The 26005-nt window shown below is 39.3% G+C and overlaps 2 protein-coding genes and 2 long non-coding RNA genes across 9 annotated transcripts; 3 read left to right on the plus strand and 1 right to left on the minus strand.

The window, feature by feature from the left end:
• The first annotated feature begins 3198 nt into the window (after positions 1–3198).
• Positions 3199–7469, plus strand: LOC113699210 (probable beta-D-xylosidase 6). 2 transcript variants are annotated; one of them, XM_027219408.2, is made up of 7 exons: positions 3199–4045; positions 4653–4819; positions 4917–5014; positions 5086–5433; positions 5843–6259; positions 6550–6784; positions 6873–6941. In XM_027219408.2, exons 1-7 carry the CDS (start codon positions 3317–3319, stop codon positions 6898–6900), a joined length of 2022 nt encoding a protein of 673 aa, XP_027075209.1. In that variant the 5' UTR covers positions 3199–3316; the 3' UTR covers positions 6901–6941. The 2 variants fall into 2 exon arrangements, with proteins under 2 accessions (XP_027075209.1, XP_027075208.1); XM_027219407.2 differs by having other exon boundaries at positions 3201–4045; positions 6550–7469.
• A 5263-nt stretch (positions 7470–12732) lies between these two features.
• Positions 12733–14488, plus strand: LOC113698343 (uncharacterized). 3 transcript variants are annotated; one of them, XR_011817904.1, is made up of 4 exons: positions 12733–12747; positions 12909–13704; positions 13914–14007; positions 14143–14488. It is a non-coding gene; the product is annotated as an uncharacterized lncRNA (long non-coding RNA). The 3 variants fall into 3 exon arrangements; XR_011817905.1 differs by lacking the exon at positions 12733–12747 and having other exon boundaries at positions 12959–12973; positions 13169–13704; XR_003450172.2 differs by lacking the exon at positions 12733–12747 and having other exon boundaries at positions 13057–13071; positions 13169–13704.
• A 3245-nt stretch (positions 14489–17733) lies between these two features.
• Positions 17734–20789, plus strand: LOC113698794 (transcription factor GTE7-like). Of its 3 annotated transcripts, none has more exons than XM_072057330.1 (3): positions 17734–19730; positions 19815–20073; positions 20161–20789. In XM_072057330.1, exons 1-3 carry the CDS (start codon positions 18219–18221, stop codon positions 20253–20255), a joined length of 1866 nt encoding a protein of 621 aa, XP_071913431.1. In that variant the 5' UTR covers positions 17734–18218; the 3' UTR covers positions 20256–20789. The 3 variants fall into 3 exon arrangements, with proteins under 3 accessions (XP_071913431.1, XP_027074542.1, XP_027074543.1); XM_027218741.2 differs by having other exon boundaries at positions 17739–19730; positions 20155–20789; XM_027218742.2 differs by lacking the exon at positions 20161–20789 and having other exon boundaries at positions 18219–19730; positions 19803–19877.
• On the minus strand, positions 19732–25723 carry LOC113698795 (uncharacterized). The gene is made up of 3 exons (XR_003450298.2): positions 24972–25723; positions 24833–24898; positions 19732–21188 (listed from the first exon to the last, which is right to left on the minus strand). It is a non-coding gene; the product is annotated as an uncharacterized lncRNA (long non-coding RNA).
• Between the last annotated feature and the right edge of the window lie 282 nt (positions 25724–26005).

Consider the following 26005-nt stretch of genomic DNA (forward strand, 5'->3'; position numbering starts at 1 on the left):
ACAGCTGGCAATTGAGCATTCTGGAGAAATACTTTAAAAAGAGGAAGAGCTGCTGAAGCCAAGGGAGGATGCATTGATCTGGGGGCAGGAAAATATCAGTTGGTTTACAAATTGGCAATGCTTGTTATGGCTGACCAGACAAGGGAAACTATTTACACATGGAGAAATATGCAGACGTCACCTGCTGTCCTATTTGCCACAATTCTTTGGAAACAACATTGCATGCCATTAGGGACTGTGCGTGGGGTGGAGCAAATCTGGAAAGCTCCGGTGAAGCAAAATCAATGGCAGAAATTCAAAAGCGCACCTCTTAGAGAGTGGATTGACTAGAATCCGAAGGAAAAAAATGTAGGCAAATGATCCCTGTTGTTGGCAGTTACCCTTTCAGTTAGTGGTTCATCATGCATGACTTGCTAGGAATGAGGTTAACGCAGGGGAGGAATCTTAAAAATTAAAGTACCTCTGGCCTGGATTGTTCAGCAGGTGGTCAAGGCTTAGGAGGTGGTAAAAAAGTGACGCAACCCTAGGAAAGCTGAGTTTAGATACGTCAACTAGTCCAAACCCCCACTAGGGTAGATGAAGATTGTAGAGGAGCAAATTCACCGGAGCCACGTGTCAGTTTGGACATGATGACTTATCAGTTCGGCCAGACCAGCTTGGACAGGAGGGATGCCAGCTCGCGCATGGCTGCCACCTCCCCGCTGGATGGGCCTGGTAGGCCGCGGCCTCCGAACCTTTCGGAGCTAGCTGATGGAGCCCTAGAAGGACTCCCTCTCCAGCCGGACTCCTAATTCTATAAGGAAACTACTACCCACAAGCCTATAAATACAGCACTACAAGGCAACACAAGGTACGCCATCAACAGCACTCCCCACTGTTACCTTACTCTCAAACTCTTATTGACTTGACCGTCGGAGCTGCTCCAGGGACCTAGCCCCGCCGTTCATCCCTTTGCAGGTTGGTTCGCTTACCTCACCTGCGCCTCAGTTCGTAATAGCTCAACTCGGATCACATTCTAGGACTGAGCTCAGTTCACTCGCCTTCCTCCCATCAGCTCGTCCCTGACCAGCTCATTTAGCTTGCAGCAGCTCAGCTCGGATCGCGTTTTTGACAGTCGCATCAAAGATAAATGTGGATGGGTCTCTATAGGGAATCCCGACAGCTGTAGGAACAGGGGGGCTCACAAGGGACAACAGAGGAATATGGAAAAAAAGATTCTGTGTGTCTTAGCTGAGCTGTGGGACATGCTGCATGGGTTAGGATTAGCATGGAAGGAAGGGTATAGAAAGGTGATACTGGAATCAGATTCACTGACAGGCATAAATTTGGTCAAGAAGGAGCTGAGGAGAGTCCACATTGCAATATTATCTACAGGATATGGCAATGGATGAGCAAAGAATGGGAGTGTAGCTTGACCCATACCTGGAGAGAAGGAAATGTGCGCGCAAAGCACCTTGCAAAATGGAGCCACTAACAATTCTCAATGGGCCACTGGATTTCAGTAGAGGAAGTTTATGTAGTGATGTAAAGGGGGTCTCATCCCCACGTTAGTTGTTGTGTATTGGGCCTTTGACACTCCAATGCACCCAAAAGAAAAAAATCATTGAAAAGTAACCGAGTCATTGAGCTAAAAACCAGTTGACATTAAAAAAGAGAGAGAGAGAAAGAGCTAAATACATATCAGACTATTAGTTCCCTTCTTAATTTAACTTTAATCAAACAACACAAAAGTCACAACTGTCCAATATATATATATATATATACATACACATACATACATCAAAGTAGCCATTTTAATCACAGTTTTTCTCACTCCTACATAATATGTCAAATTGAACAGAATTAACGGGTTATGGGTTACCCATACTAATCCTATTCGGATTATATTATATGTTTAAAAATTATCTCTAATTTTAAAATAACTTTAAAAAACAACTAATCTTAACTAATCTTATTTTAATGATAGCTGCTTTTTATCAAATTATTATAATGATTAAATTATATGTTTAATATTATCTTTAATTTTAAAATAGTTTTTAAAAAATAACTAATTTTATCTTAATGATATCTGCTTTCTACCTAATTATTAAATACAAGTACAGTAAAACTTTTTTAAACCACAGTTATTGAAATCTTACATTCCCATAAATTATTTTCTTTCACGACTATAATCTTATCTTAATGATATCTGTTTTCTATCTAATTATTACATAGAAGTATAGTAAATCCTTTTTAAATCACAATTATTGAAATATTATATATCTCATAAATTACTTCCTTTCACCACCATATCATTGATTAGTATTCAAATTGTTCATAATCTTTTCTCTTATTTTTGAGTTAATTTAGTGTAAAAAGGAATTAGCTATTACACTTATAGATTTATCAATTTATTAGAAACTAAATATTTATTGACAAAGAAGAATGGATTGCTAGATCTTTTTCTACTTAATTAAATATGAATATACAGTTCTAGGTGTGTGGTCATTATAAAAATTTAAATTATCTGAAAGAATATTTATAAAAAAAAGAATATCCACCAATTTTTGATATAGGGTACATTATTTGATGTATACTATCATATTATAGTAAAAGTATGTAAACAAATTTTTAAAATTAGTAAATAATCGAACATTTAATAAACATTAAAATTTTAAAATTAACATGAATCAACATGTAGAATTGTTTTTAATTTTTATATTTAAGTTACTACTATTTGTATAAATTCACCAGAAATAAAAAAGTTTTTAAAATTAGTAAATAATTGAATATTTAAAATGCATTAATTTTTTAAAATTAATATGAACAAACATGTAGAATTGTTGTTAATTTTTATATTTACATTATTTATATTTACATAAATTCATAATAAATAAATAAAAAAGACCATGCTAAAGCAGACAAAATTCTAGTTATAACTTATAAAGGATAGGTCTTCATCTGATTACTATGATCTCATCTGATGGCATGTAAACATTCTATCATTGCTTCTACTTCCAAAATTGCTTATTTATTCGGTTTAATATAACATAATCTTATCCCGATGCTTTGATTTCGATTATTCAACCACCATTTTGTAACTTTTTTGTTAGGCAACTGCAAAAATGTCAAAGAGTATAGGTGACTGAGAATTACAATGATCTGATTTCGACTATTCAACCACCGTTTTGTAACCATTTTGTTAGGCAGCCACTTGAATATTGTGTTTGGCAACTACAAAAATGCCCTCAAAAAAAGAGAAAAAGGCGAACTACAAAATTGTCAAGAGTATAGGCGACTAAGGAGTACAACCTTAGAGTACATCTCCGGCTGGAATATGTTCTACTCTTTCAGATTCCTCTTTCTTTCAATAATCACATGCTTTTATGTTCTTGGACCAAGCTGCTCACAACTTCAGTACCCATGTAAACCACCATACGACAAGTACCAATTCTGCGACACATCTCTTCCGATCAAAACCAGAGCAAAATCCCTTATCTCACTTCTCACTCTTGACGAAAAAATCCGGCAGCTTTCAGATAATGCAACACAAATTTCAAGACTTGGCATTCCGGCTTATGAATGGTGGTCTGAGTCCCTGCATGGAATCGCCACCAATGGACCTGGAATCAGCTTCAATGGCACAATTCAATCTGCTACAGGTTTCCCACAAGTCATTCTCACTGCTGCAGCATTTAATAGAACTTTATGGCGTGAGATTGCTAAGGCTGTTGCCGTTGAGGCTAGGGCTATGTACAATCTTGGACAAGCCGGGCTGACATTTTTTGCACCTAATATTAATATTTTTAGGGACCCCAGATGGGGAAGAGGCCAGGAGACTCCAGGGGAGGACCCTATGGTGACTTCTGCTTATGCAATTGAGTATGTGACAGGGTTCCAAGGTCAGAATCAAAGAGGGAGTAAGCACCCTTACAGGGAGAGGAGGTTCTTGAATGATGATGATCAGAGGAGTGGTAGTTTGATGTTGTCTGCTTGTTGTAAGCATTATACAGCTTATGATTTGGAGAAGTGGGGTGGGCATACCCGATATGACTTCGATGCTAAGGTGATCTTTGAAAACTTTTTATTGTTTCCTTTCTTGAATAGAATGATAATTTTGTGCTCTGAAATATAATCTTGTATCTGTGTGCGTTTTTTATTTTTTTCTTTTCGTAGGGAACTCGTAGCTGTACCAAATAAAGGACTCATAATTGAAAAGGACAAAGCATTATGTATTTCGTTAATTTTAGCTGTTCATGGATAAATGATTTTACCACTAGAAATCAAGTTCATGAAAAAAGTTTAAATCTTGATCCAGGAAAATAAGTAATTCTTGTTTCTGGTTTAGTGACCATCCTGGGAGCAATGTTAACTTCAAGTTTCTTTTATGGATATGCCATTAACTGTATATTTGGCAGTTGCATTGAACATATTCATTGACATCATTTTAGTCATTGAATTGGTTAGCAAAAAGACAGAAATTTGTCTTCGAGGATGCAATTCTGGTGCAAGTTTAAGCCTTTAAGGTCTGTGTAGAGAAAAACATGATATGCCATTGGTGTAGGTACATTTCAGCAGGGATCTGATGCTTTGAAAATTATTGAGATGATAATGACTTGAGCTAATTGTGTTTCTACTTGAGCATTTTACTGGTTTTCCATCATCATTTTCAGGTTACAAAGCAGGACATGGAGGACACATATCAACCACCATTTAAAAGTTGTATTGTGCAGGGCAGAGCTAGCTGCTTGATGTGTTCATACAATAGAGTAAATGGAATACCTGCATGTGCTGACCGGGATTTGTTGCACAAAGCCAGAAATGACTGGGGATTCAAAGGGTGACTATTCTCCTTCTTTTATGATAGACATATTTTCTTCGGACTGACATGGATGTAAAAGGATTCATGTTCTGATCCCCTCAATGGCTAACAACAGATACATCACCTCTGACTGTGATGCTGTGGCTACGATATTTGAGAATAACAATTTCACTAAAACTAAGGAGGAAGCAGTTGCTGTTGCTCTAAAAGCAGGTTTGAAATATTTCTCATCTTAACTAAACCTGCTAATGTCTACCAGATTTATCAACCTCTGTTTTCATTAGGTACGGATATCAACTGTGGAACCTATATGCTGCGACACATGAAATCCGCAATTGATCAGGGGAAGGTGTTAGAAGAAGACATAGACCGAGCTCTCTTCAATCTATTTTCGGTTTTACTGCAGCTTGGACTCTTTGATGGAAACCCTGCAAGACGTCAATTTGGAAATTTGGGATCTCAAAATGTATGTTCATCTGAGCACAAAACATTGGCACTTGAAGCAGCGATGCAGGGTATTGTACTTCTCAAAAATAACCAGAAGTTCCTGCCTTGGAACAAGAATGACATATCTTCAGTAGCTATAATCGGCCCAATGGCAAACACTATGAACATTGGCGGCGACTATACAGGTTGGATTGTCCATGTACAAGAGATGTTACCATATTGATCAGTTTTCTTGTAGCTTTTGCACAGAATTTTTCTGTTTGTAAACATGGTAAACGATTTGATTTGAGCTGACATTGAAAAAGAGAAATGGCTGGCATAGACGAGTTGTGGAAGAATTATTTTAAGAATTCGTGCTCTCAGGATTAGGATGATAACAGTGTTATGAACCTCTTCTAAAAGAAATTTTTGCCAACCCTGATGAACCATATTACAGTCTGCAATTACAGATGTTAAAATTTTCACTTAATCTGGTTTAGAAGAGTTCATAGCAATCCCTATTCAACCAAAAATATTAGAAACATTTAACTCCTCTTGCCCAGAAAATGATTTTAAAAAGTTTAATTTCTTGTTACACCTTATTACTGTTTTCAGGATTTTCATGCAACCCCGAAAGCATTCTTCAAGGACTTAAAAACTATGTGAAAGACACATTTTATGCAGCAGGCTGCCAGGATGTTCCTTGCAATTCAACTGCTGGCATTCCAGAAGCTCTTTCTATTGCTAAAGAAGCTGAATATGTAATAGTAGTGGCTGGGCTGGACTTATCTCAAGAAACTGAGGACCTTGATCGATATAGTCTATTATTACCTGGTCATCAAATGGCTCTAATAAGGGCTGTGGCGTCTGTATCCAAGAAACCAGTGGTGCTAGTTCTTACTGGTGGTGGCCCTGTTGATGTATCATTTGCTGAAGGAGACCAACAAATAGCCAGCATTATTTGGATTGGGTACCCTGGAGAGACAGGTGGCAAAGCACTTTCGCAAATTCTTTTTGGAGAGTACAATCCTGGTGAGTATGATTCAGAAAGTACTTTTAGAGCGTGCACAATTGTGGACGATGTTCTTGTGCATCAATATGCTGCAAATTACATGTCATTTCTTGGAATGAACAAGGATGTTACTGCCAGAAATTTGATGAAATAGAAAACTGATTAGTCAGAAACATTACATGAATGATTACACTAACCACCTAAAGAAAGGGAACAGAGTTACTTTATGTAAAGCAGCTTTCATGTATAAAGAAAAGATTAGAACAATAATCTAAGGCATGAATTATTGTTGTCTCTGAATCAAAAACAGGAGGTAGACTACCTATGACTTGGTATCCCGAATCATTTACCAGCATACCAATGACTGACATGAGCATGAGAGCTGATCCTTCTCGTGGGTACCCTGGAAGAACGTATAGGTTTTACACTGGAGAGAGGGTATATGGGTTTGGACATGGACTAAGCTATACAAATTTCAATTACAAGATCTTATCAGCACCAGAAAGGCTGAGTCTATCTGGACAAGTTAAAGGGAAATCACGAAGGTATATCCGTCAAGGGGGAGGCAATGGGCTTGACTACGTTCTTGTTGATGATGTGGCATATTGTGATTCATTGAGATTCCATGTGCAGATTTCCATCATTAATCATGGGGACATAGACGGGAGCCAGGTTGTGTTGCTATTTTCTCAAGTGCCAAAATCTTTTACTGGTGCTCCTGAGAGACAAATCGTCGGATTTGATAGGGTCCATGCTTTAGCTTATAGATCTGTTGAAACGAGCATCTTGGTGGATCCTTGTGAACATCTTAGCATCGTCAATGAGCAAGGGAGTAAAATACTGCCTCTTGGTGATCATACTCTAATGGTGGAAGATTTAAAGCATACTTTGTCAATTGAGGCGTGATGGAACGGGAAGGTAACAGAAATTGCCGGCATTGCGGTGGAGTGCATTTTCACTGCTAATTCGCCTCTGTTTTCGAGAACACAGAGGCTGTATGCTGATGGACAGATTCTGAGGACGTCAATAACTTGTACCATCCTTGAGAATTCAAAGGTCCATTTGGTCTCTATTTTGGTGTTGTTGGGCGGGGGGGAATCCTTTCTGTCTGTCTTGTTAATTTTTTTATGTATGAGAACTGAGAAGGCACTACACCAAATAATCTTGATGTGGAAACTTCTCTGCAATCTGCCTCAAACCAAGTAAAATCCTTGCAATTACGTTCCTGTACCTTCCTTTGATGAAGCGTTTCGTTCCAGGTATCCTGAAACGAGTCTGCCACCATGCATCAGTGCAGAGTGTTAGAAATCAAAGTAGCGGCGCCGCGGTTGGTGTAAATAATGTCCAGTAGTTACATTCTTGTTGATCGAAAATGAGAGTGTCTCGAGTAAAAGCAGGTAAGAAAATAACTCCACCAGCAAAAGTCTCATCAGCCCATGCTGCGGTGCCTCGCGAGAAGCATCAGGCAAAAGAATATTACCCTTTTTGATAGTAGCTGGTCCAATTAAATTTCGTTATAAAAGAGGAACAGTTTAAAGGCTTCCTTCTGCAGTTGCAGTCACATTAATGCCTAAACAGTTTTGAGCAACCAAATTTTGCACGCTGGATGTATGACACGACGCGTTCATTCCATCCATCGCGTGCACAATTACAACATGATACACAAGGTTCAAAACCATACAATTACAACATGTTTGCCACTTTGTTCAAAGGTCTATGTCCCATCTTTCTTTCTTTGGAAGATTTTTGAGCAAAAGACAAAAAGGTAATTAGAAAAGGATAAAAGGGAATTTACACATTTCGGTGGCGGTGTGAGTGTGAGTGGCAAAGAGGCGTGAAAGGAGCCCCTCCGCCTCATGGGAGCGGAGGGGGAGGATGAGGAGAAGTCGGAGCGGGAAGCGATGGGCAGCACAGCATCCGCATCAAGACGAAATTCACAAGGAATTTGTTTGGGCTGGGTTTTCTTGGAGCCCAATAAGGATCAATGGCCATCAGTAACGGGCATTTCTTTGGGCCGGGTGCACCATCGGTAGACCAACTCGATTTGACACTCTTCCTAATTGCATCGTCCGTGGTTCAATGATCAGCTTTAGCGCTGCAAGAGTCTGGTAGCTGGCATCCGTTGAATGAGGATGTTTTTTCCTCCAACTTCATCATTAAGTTTGAGATTTTTTTCTCCAGCTTTATCTAGTTTAACCAATCACCAGATGAGATGAGGGGGCCTGCGCGGGAAAGAAATCGAGGAGGAGTCTCAAGAAACGGGGTCCGATTTCTTCCGTTAGAGAAGCTGGAGACGATGAAATAAATCAGTCCGTACTACAGAATTCATAGCCAAACATAGCAGATCAACTTCACTTGTGATGGCAAAATTTCTACCTACAAAGTGGAAATATGCTAAAGGGAGGGGTTAGTTTTGAAGTTGCAAAAAGACCATGATAATGATAGATGGTTGCCTACGCCAATTTGGTCATTTTGATCATTGGTAAAGCGAAGAAGGTGGAATGAATATTCCCAAGTCCACCCGACATTCAATCCTAACGAACTCTTCGCCAGTCAGTGATTGTCCCTCAAATGAACTCTCTCATGAACACCTTCACTACCGCCTTCTTGTATAATTCGTTCCTACCGGTCTCATGAACACTTCCCCTGAGTCCAGCACAATCCTAACTAATTCTGGGGACCGACACGGAAGAGGGCCCCCCGTGTGGGACCTCCACTTTATCCTTTAAAACTTTGGACGCTCCAGATTAAATCCTTACTCCTCAATACTTCTTCATCCGAACTCCCAAACACTTCCACCTATACCATCAAATCAAAATCTATTCGCAATTGGATCCCACACCGCCAATAATAAATGCAATCTCCAAGGGAAAGAAAACACACTCCTAACCCAACACCTGCACTACAACTGCCGCCATCCTCCTCCTTTCCATCATCACTTCACGACGGCCATGGAAACAAGAATCAAAGCTGATGGCGGAAACAAGGTGAAGTTAATGTGCAGTTACGGCGGGAAAATTCTGCCGAGGCCTCGGACTTGCAAACTTACCTACGTTGGCGGCGACACGAAGCTCCTGACCGTTGATCGAAACGCTAAATTCTCAGACATTGTCAAGAAGCTCGATTCTCTGTTCAATTTCAAAACCGACGATATCCTGATGAAGTATCAGTTGCCTGGAGAAGACCTCGACGTCTTGATATCTTTGACCGGCCATGATGATCTCGAGAACATGATGGTTGAATACGATCGTTTCCGTTTCCACAGGATTCCTTCTCCGCATAACAAACCAGTAAGGATACGCCTCTTTGTTTTCTCCTCCGCGAGGAACCCCGCGAACCCGACAGGTTCTAAGTCCGGGTCGGGCGCCCCTTTGAATCCGGATTATCTCTTCGGGTTCGATAAGTACTGCGACTTCAACAGTACTACAACTGACATGCAAGCCAGTAACAGTGCCACAAAATCCACACACGACTCGGAGCCTCGGAAGATTCCCTGCACGGTTCATCCCAGGAACATACCATCAAACAGCAGTCTGAACCCTAATTGTCATAATGCGAATGAGGCGCAGAAGGTAACAGCACGTGATGGGCACGTGGCTGTTGGGGTAGCAAACCAGCAGCGATTATCAGCATACGGTTTTCCGGTGATAAGCGTTGGGTTGGAACAAGCACGGCAGCGAAGCAGAATATTAATGCCCGGAATGATGAAAGTGGGGATGATGATGAATGGTGATCGCCTGCAACAGCCTATATACAATTTTGTTCCGACGATGCCGTCGGTGCCGGAGTAGATGGACATAGTGGTGACTGCAGTAGATATGTCGTGTCACGATCCAAAGGTTACCACAAGACCCCGTTAACTTCTTTTTTTTTTTTCAATAATTTTTTGTTTAGTAGTTCTTTTGGACATGGAATGAGCAGATACGTAGTGATGAATGCGTGCATGTTGAACAGTTTTTTGGTAGCTTTAATTTTTCCCATTTGACAAAGTTTCGTACTATAAACTTTGTAATTGGATTGATTCATGAACTGCTTTTATTACTGTGTATACCAGCTACATTAACAGGTTAGCAAATTGCAGTTTTACTGTACCAAAGGATTTTGTAGTTAAGTAGCTCTCTGGTGTAGCAGATGATCAAATTGTAGGATTACTTTCCAGTTTCACCTTCTGAAGAACCCATTAGAAACTCCCGCGGACAAGTATGATTTTGGTTTTCCATAAATTTGGCCAACTTATAATTTGGTCTTCACATGAATGATTAATGGATGATCACCTGCTGCTGCTCTATCATTGTAGTACTAGTTTTGTATCTTTGGCCCCTTTTTTTTTTTTTCAAAAAAAATATGTTGAAGTCAGTTTGTTTGTACGGCAACCTACTCGTTATAAACAATGTAACGTCTTCTTAGTCAAGAAAATCGTCCTTGTGAGAAACTTTGAGTGTGAACCTAGAAAGTATTGGTCCATCCAGTACATATTTCAAGAACATAATCCTTTTGCGGTCGGTCGGTTGCTTGACTTCTTCAGTTTTTGTTTTTTTTTCTAGCAAAGGAGGGGAAGGACTTAAGATCGGACTAGGTTAGGAGATTTGAATCCAAAACCACTAATTTCTAAAGTTTTAAACTCAATTTTATTTACTTACATCATCATTACAATTTCCAATACATCTTTTTATCTTCTCAATTATCTTTTTATCTCACATATATCACGTCACAAAAAAGTGCTACAGTAAAAATATCCCAAATAACTTACGATCCAAACAAATTAGATTTGACTTCTTTAGTTTGTTTAAAGGTATAATTTTTCTTTTATTCATGTCAGTTTAGGCAGGTTCATGGTTGATTGATTTATTATGATATGACAGTATACCTCTTTCGAGATTTTGTACCCATAAGGATCGAGCAAGTTTGTAGGCTGTAGTTACGGCCGAAGATCCTAAATAATATATACCTTTAAAAAGCTCTAAATGATTATCAGTTGTTCGTTGGATTTGGTTGGATATATAAACTTGTTTTTTGTTTGCAGATCGAGTCCAATTTTACACTCACGAGCCATTTCAAAAACCCATAAATCAAAAAATGTTCACAGTACCAAGTAAATATCATGCCTCTTAATTAGTCTCTCCCTGTGGTTCGCCAGGATATCTTTTATTTTCCTTTTCTTTATTCAGTGGAAAACATCTAAAAAATGTTTCTTCACATTGACAACAGAATTCCAACACACAGTCTTAGTCATTAATCCTTGTGAGAAGCCTCTAGATCCTGTGCAAATGGAGCTTCCATAACTGAGGGAGGCTATAATTAATTGGTTAATTGTGTGGTGAGAATGACCGGAAGGGATTTAGGAAAAGAGCTGTTTCATTGGTCAAATTCTTTCCTGTAAAAAATACATTCAAAAATTCAGTAGGAGGGTGAATTTGAGTATTCAAAAAATGGCATGTAAGATGATTCCTCTGTTGTCTTTTTTCTCTTGAGCCCCTGTTTTCCAAATTAAAGAGCACAGAACAGAATCTCTTTCTAAAATGTTAATTACTCGGCCAACTAAATATGCATTGGTATTTCCTAATAATACTATGCTCTACCCTCCCCGTTGCGCCATAATAACTTAACTTCACCAGTATGTTATTGCTAGCTAGTTTTCTAGAATACCATTTGGCACCGAAGGTCCTATGAGAAAAAAACGTCACGGGCTAAATAATCAAAGTCCTAATCTACAAGATGCAAAAGAACGTACTATAACCTTTTACGTCTATCGACGAGAATCGCGTCCAACTCTTGCTCCGCGCATGCCATTCAACCATGCTCAAAATTTTGACCACCTTTCCAACTAATCCAAATCCAATTCATAGTCCGCAAAATTTATCAACAACTCCACTATAGCAATCTAGCTAGCTACATGACGCAAGTAAAACAATAGTATGTATGTATATGAAAGGGCAGTCTTTTCAAGTCCTGCCGCATTCTCAAAGAAGAGCCTTCCACAATTTTGCTGTTCTTAATTCATAAACAGAATAAGTTTGAGGAAGCTTTTTCAAAATTTGATTGAAGATTCATTTGGTCCACTGGATAGAATAGAAAGACTTTTCTCCATACATTATTTATTAAATACGTAGATGGCCTTGTTTATTTATTCTAGGCTTAGTGATTTTCATTCAATACGTAGATGGCCTTGTTTGAATTGCATTTTCTTGGATTTTTTGTAGAAAAATTATTGTAATGATTTGATGTATGTAAGGAAAAAAAGTAATAGAAAAATGTGATCACGGACAGAATTTTTCGTGAGAAAATGGCTATTCAAACGAGGCCTAAGTTAGGCAAATGCGGTAAAAATACTAATCATTTCAAGCATCTACGTTCTTACCTAGTTGACATATAAAGGGACCAAAAATTTCATCAAAAAAAAAAAAAAAACTTAAAAAACCAACATCTATAATTTGCAACAATACAAACTTTCAGGACGAAAATTGTCTCTCTCAAAACTGAAAGGACTAAAATTGCAATTATCCCATCGGTGAGTGTAGCAACCGGAGCCCACGCTGTGAGAAGCGTGCATGCACCTTACGGGTTCTGGGGCTTGGCAAGGCTGTCATCAAACTTTAGTGCAGATTTTCCTTGCTTTCCTTCTTTTGGGAACTCGAAAATTTGATTTTATTGCTTTCCCTTTTTGAGCAGGCCCATCTTACCCCTGTTACGAGGATCCGGAAAGAAAGATTCAATTTAACTTGAAGATAGACGTGGTATGTTCTATTACTAGAATATAATTTAGATTTGAATGAGCTGCGATACAAAGGGTGAATGAATGAGAGAGTTAGTTGTCAGAACCATTCTTAAGCAGGTCTGGTTCATGTACATCATCATAATTCCCTGCTTTATGTGCACCATTATCTGGGCAAATTTTGCATTAAATTCCCTGCATCATCATTATCATGCAGAATTTGCGACAAACGTATTAAGTGGAGATTACTACTATTACAGTAACTAAATGCACGTATTTATCTGGAAAGATTTCGAATGGCCATAGCGGCTTCCAGACTCTAGAGTGCAGAGGCGAAAAGAAAAAAAAAAAAATTTACTGGTAAGATGGAATAAAATGATTGAAAAGATACGCAGGATGGCAGGAAAAGTGAAAAGGATATGAGAAAGAAAGAAAGAGCGGCGTCGGAGAAATCATTATGCGGTGACGGCTCAAATTGGCGGACGTTTTTCTTCTATTGGTCATTGGTCCCACTCCCACCTTATTATTTTCCGTAATTACCACTTTTCTTTTTACGTAATTACTTCTGCGCCAATACCCGATAATGTCCTATAAATAAATGCGAAATCGGGTTCACTGCCCGTTTCTTGGCCGAAGTTCTCAGTAGTAGTTTCCTGAATCTTATATTATTCTTGGGAAGTCGTCTTCATCATTGAAGCCTTAACTCAGAGATGAATGAACCACCAAAGTATGCTTATCCTTATCCCTCTCAAGGTACTCCCAATCTTTCTCTCTTTGATCTCATCATCTTCTTTCACCCTGGAGAAAATTAAACCCTGTTTCATTTTTATGATGAACTTCCAGATTTCTTTTTCTTATACGTTTAAAGTATTTATTTGTCATTTTATGGGTTCCCCTGAGACCAAGACCAAGGTTTTTGTTTCATCATCAACGCTTGCTTATCATAATGATTTGATGTATAGGATATTACCAAGGGCCTCCGGTGATGGCACCCCCACAATATCAATATGCAGCACCTCCACCACCCAGAAGGTCACCTGGTTTTCTCGAGGGATGGTATGCTATATGAATTTTTCCCTTCTTTCTCTTTTTCGTGTTCCCTTTTCTACTAAATCTCTCTTTCTTCCCCCCCCCCCCTTCCTCCGTGGGATATGTAAAGATTTAATTGTATAATCTTTGGGGGTTTGGCAGTCTTGCGGCGTTGTGTTGCTGTTGTCTCATTGATGAGTGCTGCTGCGATCCCTCCATCATCTTCGTCAGCTGAGCTGATCCAATTTCTAGTGATGTTAATAATTTCGTGTCATCCTTTTCATGATAACTAGGTAAAAACCAAAACAGGCAGGATGATGATTTTAAGTTGTTTTTTTTTTTTTTTTGGTTAGCTACGTATTACTAAAGTGATGTTTGGTTGGAATCCTCGTGTAGTCTTGGACCCTTGGAAGCCAGCTTTCAGTCCATCATCATGGCTGATGGTTGGATGGATGTGTGGCTGGTGGTGATTCCATTTTAATTTAATTTCAGCGGATTTGACTGCTTATGAATTATCTCTCATTCCATTCTAATTTTCCGCGAGCTACGGTCGGACCATGCGCTGGTGATTTAACGTCGTCATAATCTGACCACAATCCCAGATTAGTCGTAATTGACAGCCCACTTACCAACAATACACTAATGAAATTTGTACCCCGATATGGATTATGGTTTTGCCTCAAATCTTTTCTAACTTTAATTTTCGTTTAAATATTAATCTATGTGAACTAATAATGGTTTCTTGAATTGAGATAAAACGTTTCTTGGCTTGGGCACATTTGCTCGGTCTCATCACTAGTTTGTTCAATAAAGAAGAAGACAAATCAAATTTCTCTCTTCAGCTGCAGTTCTTCTTCAAATGCCTCTTTCTTCTAGCACAGCGGGCGTGTGATGTCTGGGAACCGCTGGTCCCTGCTGCCGTTGAATTGCGAACAACATGACAAGAATTATAACGTCTAGATCAGGCTAATTGATGACTCATTCTATATATACTCCATATTCAAAACAGCAAGGAAAGAAATTATCCAGTAGATGAAACCCTCATAATTTTGTGCGTGCGTATTCGTGATTTGTGAGGGAAAACACTAGTATACTATGCCCCGAGCATTATGGAAACAATTAACGGCTCTATCTATGTGTAAAGATGTGCGCTTGCTTTACAGGTCATTCTTCCACTGAATCTTGATCTTGGAGCTTCCTTCCAAAATCAAGTACATTGCCAGAAAGTTTTAGGCCTTGTTTTGTTTTCTATGTTAAGGGTCACATCCCACCCTAATTAGACACGGTAAAGGGAAATGTATAGCAACCAACTGGGGTTGGGCCAAGTGGTAAGCAGCTTGGTTCCGTTTAAGCAGGTCTCGGGTTCAAAATCTGGCGTACCCAACTATCTTTGTTGGGAGACTCATCCATCACAGCCAGATGCGTGATCTGGGTAGACCAACGGATTAGTCAGGGCAAAACCCTGGATACCGTGGCAAGCAACCACAAAAAAAAAAAAAGGTAAATGTATAGCAGCAACACCACTCGAAGTTGGTAATTAATTACCTCTCCAAAAAAAAAAAGTCATTAATTACCGCTCCAAAAAAAAAAAAGAAGTAAATGTATAGCAGCAACACCACTCGAAGTTGGTAATTAATTACCGCTAGTATAACGTACTATCAAAAGAGGACTTGGACAATTCTTGAAGTAAGCTTTGAGCATTATGTCTTTGGTCGAGAGAAATCCACGAAGTGTCGATTTTAAATTGATAATTGTGTTTGTGGTCTGTATTGTTATTACCCTGAGCTTCTTATCTTGTAGGTTGACTTGGTTAACAAATGTGATAGGAGAATGTAACTTCGGTCAATCAAAGCACTTGACAAATCAAAATGTGATAGGCGTTTGAACTTAAGATCAACCTGATAAAGTTCTCTACACTTGATTTTGCAAATTTTATGGACTCCTCAAATTGACCTAACAAAAAGAAGATCAATTCTCACGGACAGACTTAAAGAAGGTTTAACTATGTAATATATCAGTTTTTTTTTTATATTTTTAACCATATATTTATATATATATTTTTATTTCACATACATAAGTCGCGTTACAAATAATAATACAGTATTTATTCTGAAAAAAAAAATTCTGATAATCTTCAATCAAACAAATAATATGGGTTTGTGGTACTTCACCTTCTTTGTGATCTGAAATACCCTCCTCTCTAACTCTTGTCACAACTAGCCCAAGGTGACTTTGAACTTGATGGGGGTCACACCTGTGAATCCGAACCCATTACAACCAGCCCGTGTTGAATGTCAAAAGATGGATCAACACTCTCTTAACTGCATGCATATTTAATTACGGCCGGCCCAGGTAACCAGCCCGTGTTGTTGTTGTTGTTGGTTTTTTTTTTTTTTTTTTAAAATGGGAAGTGCAGTCTGCAGCCCTTGTTGATTTTGCACTTACGGCTCAGTAGGTGTTGAACTAGAATTACCACTTTGTCCTTCAAAAAAGAATTACTACTTTGCACTATCTGGATTTGGTGCGGAAAAAGCGCAAGGAAAATAAAAAATAAAAAGAAACAATTTTAGCGATTTAGCATTGTAACTGTCAAATTTACACCACTTCTAAATTTAATTGGCAAAATAAACTTATGCAAAATTATTCTCTTCTCTTGAAAAACAAAAAAACACTTTTCTAATGTTAATATACTCCTATTGCTTAATCTGACCTATAAATCACACAACATGATAATACTCCCAAATTCTCAAAGATTGATCACCATAGGTTTGGTTATGCCAATCGATCGAGTAGTACTTTGGTAGTCATCCACAAAGGGTGTGGGTGAGCCAACCCCTCATCAGTAGTTTGCGAGCAATTGAGTCAAAAAAAACTTGACTCGAAATTAGTTTGACCGAATTCGAGCTCGAGCTATTTATTCCGTGTAACAAGTCGAGTTCGGGTATCAGTAGTAATTACTTGACTGTTCGATGAGTTTAATTCGAGTATTTATGTTATTTATATATTCTATATTTTAATTATGTAATAAATATTATGGGTTCATATTTTAATAATTTTACATGAAGTATGTTTAATAAAAAAAGGTGATAAATGGCAAAATAATTATACGATAAATCTAAAATATAAAAAATTTAAAAAAAGAAAAGAAAAACTCGAGTTCAACTTTGATAGGGTCAACAGTTTACTCAATCTCAAACAAATTGACTTCAAATTTAAATTTCAGAGTGTGTTTGAATTGTAAATTATTTGAAATATTTTTACCGTAACATTTTTTGTGATGTGATGTATGTGAAATAAAAAAGTAATTAAAAAGATAAAAAATATATTAAAAATTATAATTATGATGTAAGCAAATATATTTAGATAAATAATTTTCTGTCCAAACACATGTTGAATCGAGTTCGAACTCAAGTTAATATACTCATTCGAGTTTAAAATCAACAAACACTGATAGCAATTGAGTTCAAGCATGGTATTACTTGAATTCGACTCGGCTGCATAGCACTCCGGTCACCTAAAGATTACTGAAATGCAATCAGATAGCTATTGCCGGACTGGTACAGTTGTACATCACCAGGCGTCAGCAGAACCAATCAGAGTTGGCCCCCTCCACGTCACCAAACGACCCCACATGGAGTCAATGCAGCAGGATCTGATATCCTTCCATCCCCAGCCCCCAGGAAATTTTCTTCCGCTTCAAACTCAAATAGGTACTAGAGTATTTATTTCGAAATTTTAAGTTCCCACCCAAACACATCATCCACGCATCACATGACGCCACGCACTCCCCCAGGGTCAATCGCAGCCATTGGCACCACCTGGCACGGTCGGGCAATGCGGGCAAGCATCAGAAACATGCAGGCCTTGAGATCAAACTTCAACGGCTGAGATTCTGCCCGATCTGCAGACCTGCAGATCTGGCTGCCTTTAAGAAGCGGTGATCCTCCTCCTGCTTTCTTCGTTCAAGCAAGGAGGGTCATAGAAACCCTCGCCTTTTAATAATTTTTTGCCTTTTTTCTTGGTTTAAATACACTTTCCATTTTTATTTTCTGAACACATTTCCCTCCAACAAATTACTAGCTTTCGACTTTCCGGCCAGCGGCGGTTAAAATTTCCGGCTTTCTAGCCATGTGTTCCCGCCATTTTTTGGTCGGAGATTGACCGCCGGGGCGAAATTTCTTGAGCGACCCGTTTGATTTGAAATTCAATCCGCTTATTTTTTTTGGCTCCCGCCTCATATGGCTTCCGCCGTCTTGCCCAGCCGAAATGAGTCCTATTGGGCTGAACGCGAGGTTTGTATGAGGCAATTTCCAAACAACCGCACGAATCATCCCCATTTCTACCCGCGGTTGAATCCTAAACCTCGTCCTAACCCTAGCAGGTTTCCAAACCCCGTTTTCAACTCAAATTTCAACGTTAGCCGGCAAATCATTGATCTTACAGCTAAAACTGGTCTCCGGCAGCGCAATGAACCATCACCCAGGCCTCCTTTCCTGCCACCTTCGGCGTCGATCAATGATCCGCACTCCTTTAACCGGAGTGCAGATGGGCCTCTTCTATCCAAGGATCCGTTTCACCGAGAGTACGTGACATTCAAAGCGTCGTCATACTCGAAAAGAGAGCTGAAAGAGCTGAAAAATCGACTAATCTCAGACCTCGAACGGGTTCGGACCCTATTGACCCGAATACAGACCCGGGAGCTTGAGTTTAGACCCGGTTTTTGTAGGGCCCTATTCAGGCCGCCTGCTGTTGAAACAAATCACATACCAGTGAACCTTACATCAGATGAGAAGCAGAACCAAAAGAACCGGGCATCCGGGTCAGTGACCCGAAAGGGTAAGGGCAAAAAGAACCAAAAACTTTCGGGGCAAAAAAGGGCTCTTGCTTTAGGTGATGCTCGAGAAACAAAGCGGCCGTTTGTGATCCCAACCTCATCAGAGGCCGAGAAGGCGTCGGAGATGGTGATGAAGAAATGTAAGCAGATTTTGATGACACTTATGAAGCAAAAGCACAGTTGGGTTTTTAATAAGCCCGTTGATGTTGTTCGTCTAAGGCTTCATGATTACTTCAAAGTCATAAAGCATCCAATGGATCTTGGGACGATCAAGTCTAATTTCAACAAAAGGGTGTACAAATCACCCCTTGAATTTGCTTCGGATGTAAGGCTGACTTTTAACAATGCCATGAGATATAACCCCAAAGGGCAAGATGTCCATGCAATGGCGGAGTCTATGCTTTCGAGTTTTGAAGAAATGTTTGAGCCCGTGTATCAGGAGTATGAAACCGGACATCGAAAACTGGTTGCTGAGAAGATGAACGAAATTACCAACTGGGTTCAGCTGGAACCGGTGATTGCGATGCCACAACCGATATTGTTGAGTTCGCCTTCATGTCAGAATGAGCAGATTCTGTTGTCTCCTGGATTGCAGAGTACAAGCGGGAAATTGCCAAACCCAAAAGCCAAGGATTCGAACAAGAGGCAAATGAGCAATGAGGAGAAGTCTAACTTGGGGTTGAATTTGCAGCATATGCCGCAGGAGAAGATGGAACGCGTGGTGCAGATTGTCAGGAAGAGGAATCCTCATTTGGTGCCGGACGGAGATGAGATTGAACTTGATTTTGAGGTTCTTGACGATGACACTCTTTGGGATTTGGATAGGTTCGTGAGTAATCACAAGAAAGCTCTGAGCAAGATGAAAAGGCAAGAACTCGTTGACGGTGCCAATTTGATCGAAGAAGAAGGACCCAAGGTAACGAATAAATGCTTTAAGTTTGATATAATAAAGATTTTGACTTGTTTTAATTGGCTGATAATTCTTTAGTTATGGTAACAGTCTCCAGTTAGTGAGCCTTGTGAGGTGGATGTCGAACAGAACAACAAAGAAGATGCAGGGGAAGAGGATGTTGATATTGGAGAGGACATTCCAGCATTTGACTTTCCCCCTGTGGTGATTGAGAAGGATGTGGAGGTTGAGAAGGGTAATGCTGCTGCCTCCGTTCTGGATGTTGAGATTGAGGACTGTGCTGGAGCTAATGGTGGATCCCGCAGCTCTAGTGGCGCAAGTTCTAGTAGTGATGATTCTTCTTCTGATGGTATTCTATTCTGCATTTATGTTTTTCTTTTGGCATATATAGTCCACAGAGACTGATGTTGGTGTTTGATACAATGTGTAGATTCAGATTCAGATTCTGGTAGTTCTTCAGGGAGTGATGATTCTGACGAGGATAGTGTACAGTCGCCTTATGTTGAAGCAAAAGGAGTCCCTGCAGCTTAATTCTGTTAATGGGTATGTGAAGATTTCAAGTAACAATTAATGGAAAAGTGGATGGAATTGAGAGGGCTTGACGTGTTGGCGTTGGCGTTCTATTTTTGTTGGGCTCCCTTTTTTTTTTTTTTTTTTCATTTCTGGGTTTGTGCATTTTGGTAATGGAGGAGAATTAAGGTAACTGTGGTTCTGGCTTTGGCATTGCTTGGCTCAAGCTGTAGCATTTTGTAAAAAGGATGGCCAGAATGTTACTTTAGGTTAGGATAACCGAGACATTAGTTAGACGTGACTGAATTAGGGTGTTACAGCGGAGGGGTATAGTCAGAGAAGTTGGGAAGAACTGAACGGTAGAAAGATAGCAGTAGCATTACTGAGTTTGGTATAACTCTTTTTGATTTCTATACTGAATCACCACACGATTTTTAGTGGTGGAGCAGCAAAAGCAGTAAACATGTACAGGGAGTAGTGTACTCTGGCTGGAAATATGCAAATGTAGTTCTCTCTTCAAAGATCTTACAGGAGAACCCTTTTGGCTTCCTTGAATTCTAATTAGCTGTTTTTAATAGCGTTCCAAACTCGTACTTACATGAAATGAATGCCTTAAACGAGTAGTTTTCTTAAATTGGAACTGTTTGCAATCTCATGATTCAGAATCGAGAAATTATCAAGTCTAGTCTGCTTCTGTGCAAATATTGTTCAGGATACTGTGTTACACACATGCTTGAATCTTTATCTTGATTAATTATGGTTTCCCTGAGTCAAAGTAGGAAGTCATAAAAGCAAAATGATACAAACATGTTGAGTATCCATATATTTCAAATGTGATGCATGGTATATGTTGGTGACTTTTTAAGTAGAGATACCTCAATAAGAATGTTCAGCTTTGCTCGAATTGTAATCCCTGGCTTCACAAGCAATTGAAGCTTGACCCAACAGCATTCCCTGTCAAGAATTTGTTATTACATGTTAAAAGTACGCAAGTGAGAGTAAAACATATTGTATTATTCTTATTACAGAAGGAGGACAGAAGGCAAAAAAAAAAAAAGTCGGGGGGGGGTGGGGGAGGGGGATGGGGAGCATTAAGGAAATCCAGAACTGCAGATCAGAATTCAACCGGCAACTTTGCACAACTCCGATAGCCACCAAGAAAAAGGAAATGCCAAGAAGCACGATGGCCAGCAAGCATGGGCAAGACGTTAAGAGATTCAAGTTGCCGTTGATCTACCTTAAATTTTTCATTCGATGGAGAAAAAAGTAAAGCATTGGGCTGGGTCAAAAGTACTACTGTCTTGCCAGTTGCCACCAAGTTCTCTTCAGCCAAAGACAGGCAGTTGGAGGATGGGCCATAAGCCAATTGACGTCCTTCGGCGAGTCTCTTCAAAGAGAAGACACTAACGACAACAATCTCAATTTACGTCTATTCCAAATTCATTCGTTTACAGGCATAATCCAATCAATAAAAGCCAACGCGAGTACCCATTCTTTTCACGACAAATTCTGATCACCGCATCAATGAACAGAAACGCAGCAACTAGTTCCACTCCTCCAGTCATCTTTTTCCAAGGTAAGAAACATCTAATGCGTAAAATATGAAATGACTGAGAAATAAGAGCACCGCACCGCAAACCTGAACTAAACAAAACTCATTTAATAACCGGGACAAGCGACGCCAACTTCAGTTGGGGCTTAACCTACACAATAAAGGGATTGCAAAAACTGCTGTACTTGCTTTAATGAATCTAAAGGACAATACAGATTACAGAGAGCTAGCTGCTTGAGATCAATTAGGGAGGTACATGATGAACTAGCCAGCTCATCACTGTAAAGATAGAAGGAATGAATTGCGAGAGCATGAGAAAAGCGAGCTCATCCAGTAGCCTCTATATAGGCTTCCTAGTTTCAAAGTTGCATTACATCAAATTCTTCACCCCCTGCGTGGTTGCGTATATCGCACTAGGACCCATGACATAATTTGATCCCACGGCGTCAAAGAAAACTTGGCGAAAGAAATAAAGGTAACAAGCGAGTCTTGCACACTGGTACAGGACAGAAGACTGGTGCAGAAGGATTTTCTTAGAGAGAGCCAAAAGTGCTGGGGAGAGCTAATGCTGCAGCTAAGAACCCGTCATTAAATGGTGGCGTGATCTGAAAACCGGTCTTGATAAAACTTTTGGCATGTCTTCCTTTAATAAACTCCTCATACCAAGATACGGAGGAAACTTTTTGTTGTTCCAAAGATAATCCATTCTCTGTTTTTGTTAATTGCCCTCTTTAGTAATTTCAAACTCAAAACAGGATTTTAGGGCAGTCAGCTCTCCACTCCAGAAGTGCTGCCACTCGATTTATGCTTTATTTTGGTCTTACCAAAATAAATTTAAATAAGAATAATGCTTCTTTAACGCCTGTTAACATCTTTTCAAACCTTTTTTTTTATCAACTATGGAGTTGCAGAAAGGAATTATCTCGGATGCTGTTATGACCATCTGTGTAAGAAACAATCAGAAGCTAGTCGGGTCGAATGATTTCAACAATTGTGAGAACATACTGTTCAATCTCAAGACCCAAATGGTCACGTCAATATCATTCAACGCATAAGAGTTTAAAGGAGTGTTCCCAACACCTGGCAAACTGAAAATAGAGACTGGTGAATGGGAGGCGCTCGTTCACATACTCGCACAGTTAACATTACATCAAGATCAGGTTCAAAACCCCATCTGATTATGATAACAAAAAGTTTTCACCTTTTACTCACTGTAACCCTCCTATTCTCTCTCTCTCTCTAATTTAGAGCTCGCTTTGGGATCACAATTTCTCAAAGTCAGCAAGACTCACTTTTTATCCAATTCTTTCACCAGACTCTGAAATGAAGCTTTCATTGACCCTATTTCAATCAAATTAAAGTTTTTAAGTTCGTTAAGTGGTGGGGTGTCCATAGGTGGTGAAACACTTTTAGCGCTGCATCACCTGATCCAGTTTCTTCACAGGAACTAAAGTACGGGACCCTGTGAAGACCATAACAGAGGCTTCTATTATTACCAAGTATAATTGTACATTTGCACACCCAACTATAAATCCTTATCCAGAGAAGGTATCCGAGGTAAGATTCCCACAATTTCTTGAGAAGTGTGCATATAATTAACATTGATCAGCCATCTTCAAGTTGAATTAATTGGGATTGTAAATTCCAGTTTGCAGAGGGCCCTGAAAACCAGGCATACAACTCTTTGTGCGTAAGAATTATATATAGACACCCAAGGACTAATGCTCAACTCAACCATCCAGAGCATTTTCTCGAAACCCTCTAGAAGGAAATTTCTTCAATTCATTGAGATGACAATAAGTCTGGAAGGACAAAAACTGCCTCTAAATCAATTGGCTAAGTGTACATATTGTCCAAGTTACTGGTCTTTCAGTATATTGCTGCTTCCATCAGCCAAAAGAGTAGTACAAGAACTCATTTATGCTCTCAGAAAACCTTTGATAGTTTGGTTCTGCATTCAGGAAACACTTTATTTGTCTTCATAAACAAAGGCGTTTTGGCACTTAATAGCTGCATAGGAGGGCCAACTGCCTCTAATGAAAACTGACTAGCAAAAAGTAAGTAGGCAACAGCATTCCCTAGCGCATTCAGAGAGTGGCTAATTAAACCATCTGAAGAGTGGACGGTCAAGGGATTCCTAGCTTTGAGAGAATGATCTCCTCTCCTTAGGTGGTACTGACTGTTATCTTTGACTCGTTAAGTCATTATTTTGCACAAAATGTGCTAGGCTGAGCATTATGCCCCCTTAAGACTATCTCTAGTCCAAAGAGCATTCGAAGACCTGTTTACATGGAATACTAACAAGTGATAGAAACTCTAACCGGGGATGTTATACTTGCTAAATATGCTAGTGTGCCAATCCATGACCAAATCAAGCCACAAAGCTAGGCAAACCGCATTTGGAACTGGCTAGATATTGTAAAGATACTAAACTTAGCAGCCAGGGAAAAACTGTTTAATCTCTAGTTTTACAGGTAACAAATTGGTTTTCTTCAGGCGGTCCCTTAAATTGTGCACCAAATGCTAAACTTAAAAAACTTAAAGTTGCAAGCCATTAACAAATCTATGCTATTCCAAATTCAGCCTGTTCTTAGTCTATGCTTATCCTAATTTACACTGCAATTTTCTACTTCTAATCTGAATTACCCAGTATTTTTGTCTAAGTTTTTCAATGATTCCATTCATGTCGAAAGTGGCTTTGTAGGTTGCAGAAAAGAGGATGAAATTAAAACAACAAAGTTAGCACCAACTAACACGAGGAAATTCCTAGCACTCCATGAATTTGCCTTTGAGACATATTCAAGCACAGTCCATTAGATTCCAGTTAAAATCACAGGCTAGAGGTGCAGTAGAAAATGCTATGACTTCAGCTGGTTCATGGTTGTGCAGGGCAATTTCTAATAGGTATTTGTTCAGATGAACAAACTAGAAAATCAAGCTTTGGGAGCAGAAAATCTCACATGAATCATAAAATGCATGTGCTGATATATAAAAGCCGAATAGCAAATTTTAATTGCAACAAGAAAAAAGAAGAGAAAAATCCTACCATTTTTGTTGGATTGTACTCTTCAAGGACAAAGAGGACACCGGTAACGCAACACTTGAAGACTACCTGAACCAAAATTACCCATCATTTTCTAGCTCAGAAACAGAAGAAAAACTGAGCGAGGAATCAAGGGGTGAACCTGCAAGCGCGAGAGTTCTTTTCATCACATCTGAACATAATCAACAAGTTCAGATAGAGATGCTCTGAGAAAAAGGAAGTGACAGAAGCCAATCAGTGACGAATCCCATATCTACCATAAGTTAGATAGAGCTGAAAAGGAGATCCAAGATTGCAGTTTGACTGCTTTAACAAGTTAACTACATCTATTTCAACACTAACAGTATAGTCTTGGAACATGTTCACACTGTTTAAGATAAACCCCCTCTGTTTCTAGGACAGAATTTAAGGTGGGTATTAATGAGAAAGCTTAATGACAGCTGTTTTCTTCTGTGAGATCCAAATCACAGATTTTTGAGGAAGCGCACTTTTATCCACAAGAAGGGTCACTTTGTGGGAGCAAATATACGCATGCAGGTGGGAAAGTGGATTCTGATGGATGGCTCACACTTTCACCAAACAAAACAAAAAGAGAAGATGCAGGGGTCGATGGCTTTGAAATCTCCTCATCTTTAGTTTAAATCATAGAGAAGTTTATTTTTGTACTGAGGCAATGAATTATATGTTATTGGAGCATGCTTATTACATCAAGGCATTGATTAGATTCTGGTGTGAGCAAATGTAGGATTGAGTTGGGATCAAAAGCTACGCCCGGGAAATTCAAGATAAAAGTAGAGAAGCTCCCAAAAGCATAACGTAAACGACCCACTTGCTACGTACTCCGGAGACTCGGGGCTGCTTTTGTAGTTATCATGGGGGAGGATGGGATTCCATCTAGCCGGCTAGTGCACAATGAATTATAGTTCACTTGGGCCAAAACAGAGAACACACTTTGCCAAGTTGAATTCCCACAGAAGTACTATATCACACCATATATGTTACGTTACAACATACGTTGAAATCCCTTCATCTCCCTTTCTAAATTTCACTTCTTCTGGGTTAAAAAAACAAATCATAATATACCTCTAAAAGCAAATGCAAGTCAATCAAACATAAATTTCAACCATGCAAAAATGGGTTGGATGCAATCACAAGTCAAGTTGGATTCACCAGTCA

This window comes from Coffea arabica, chromosome 7c, assembly GCF_036785885.1.
Source record: "Coffea arabica cultivar ET-39 chromosome 7c, Coffea Arabica ET-39 HiFi, whole genome shotgun sequence".
Classification (NCBI taxonomy): domain Eukaryota; kingdom Viridiplantae; phylum Streptophyta; class Magnoliopsida; order Gentianales; family Rubiaceae; genus Coffea; species Coffea arabica.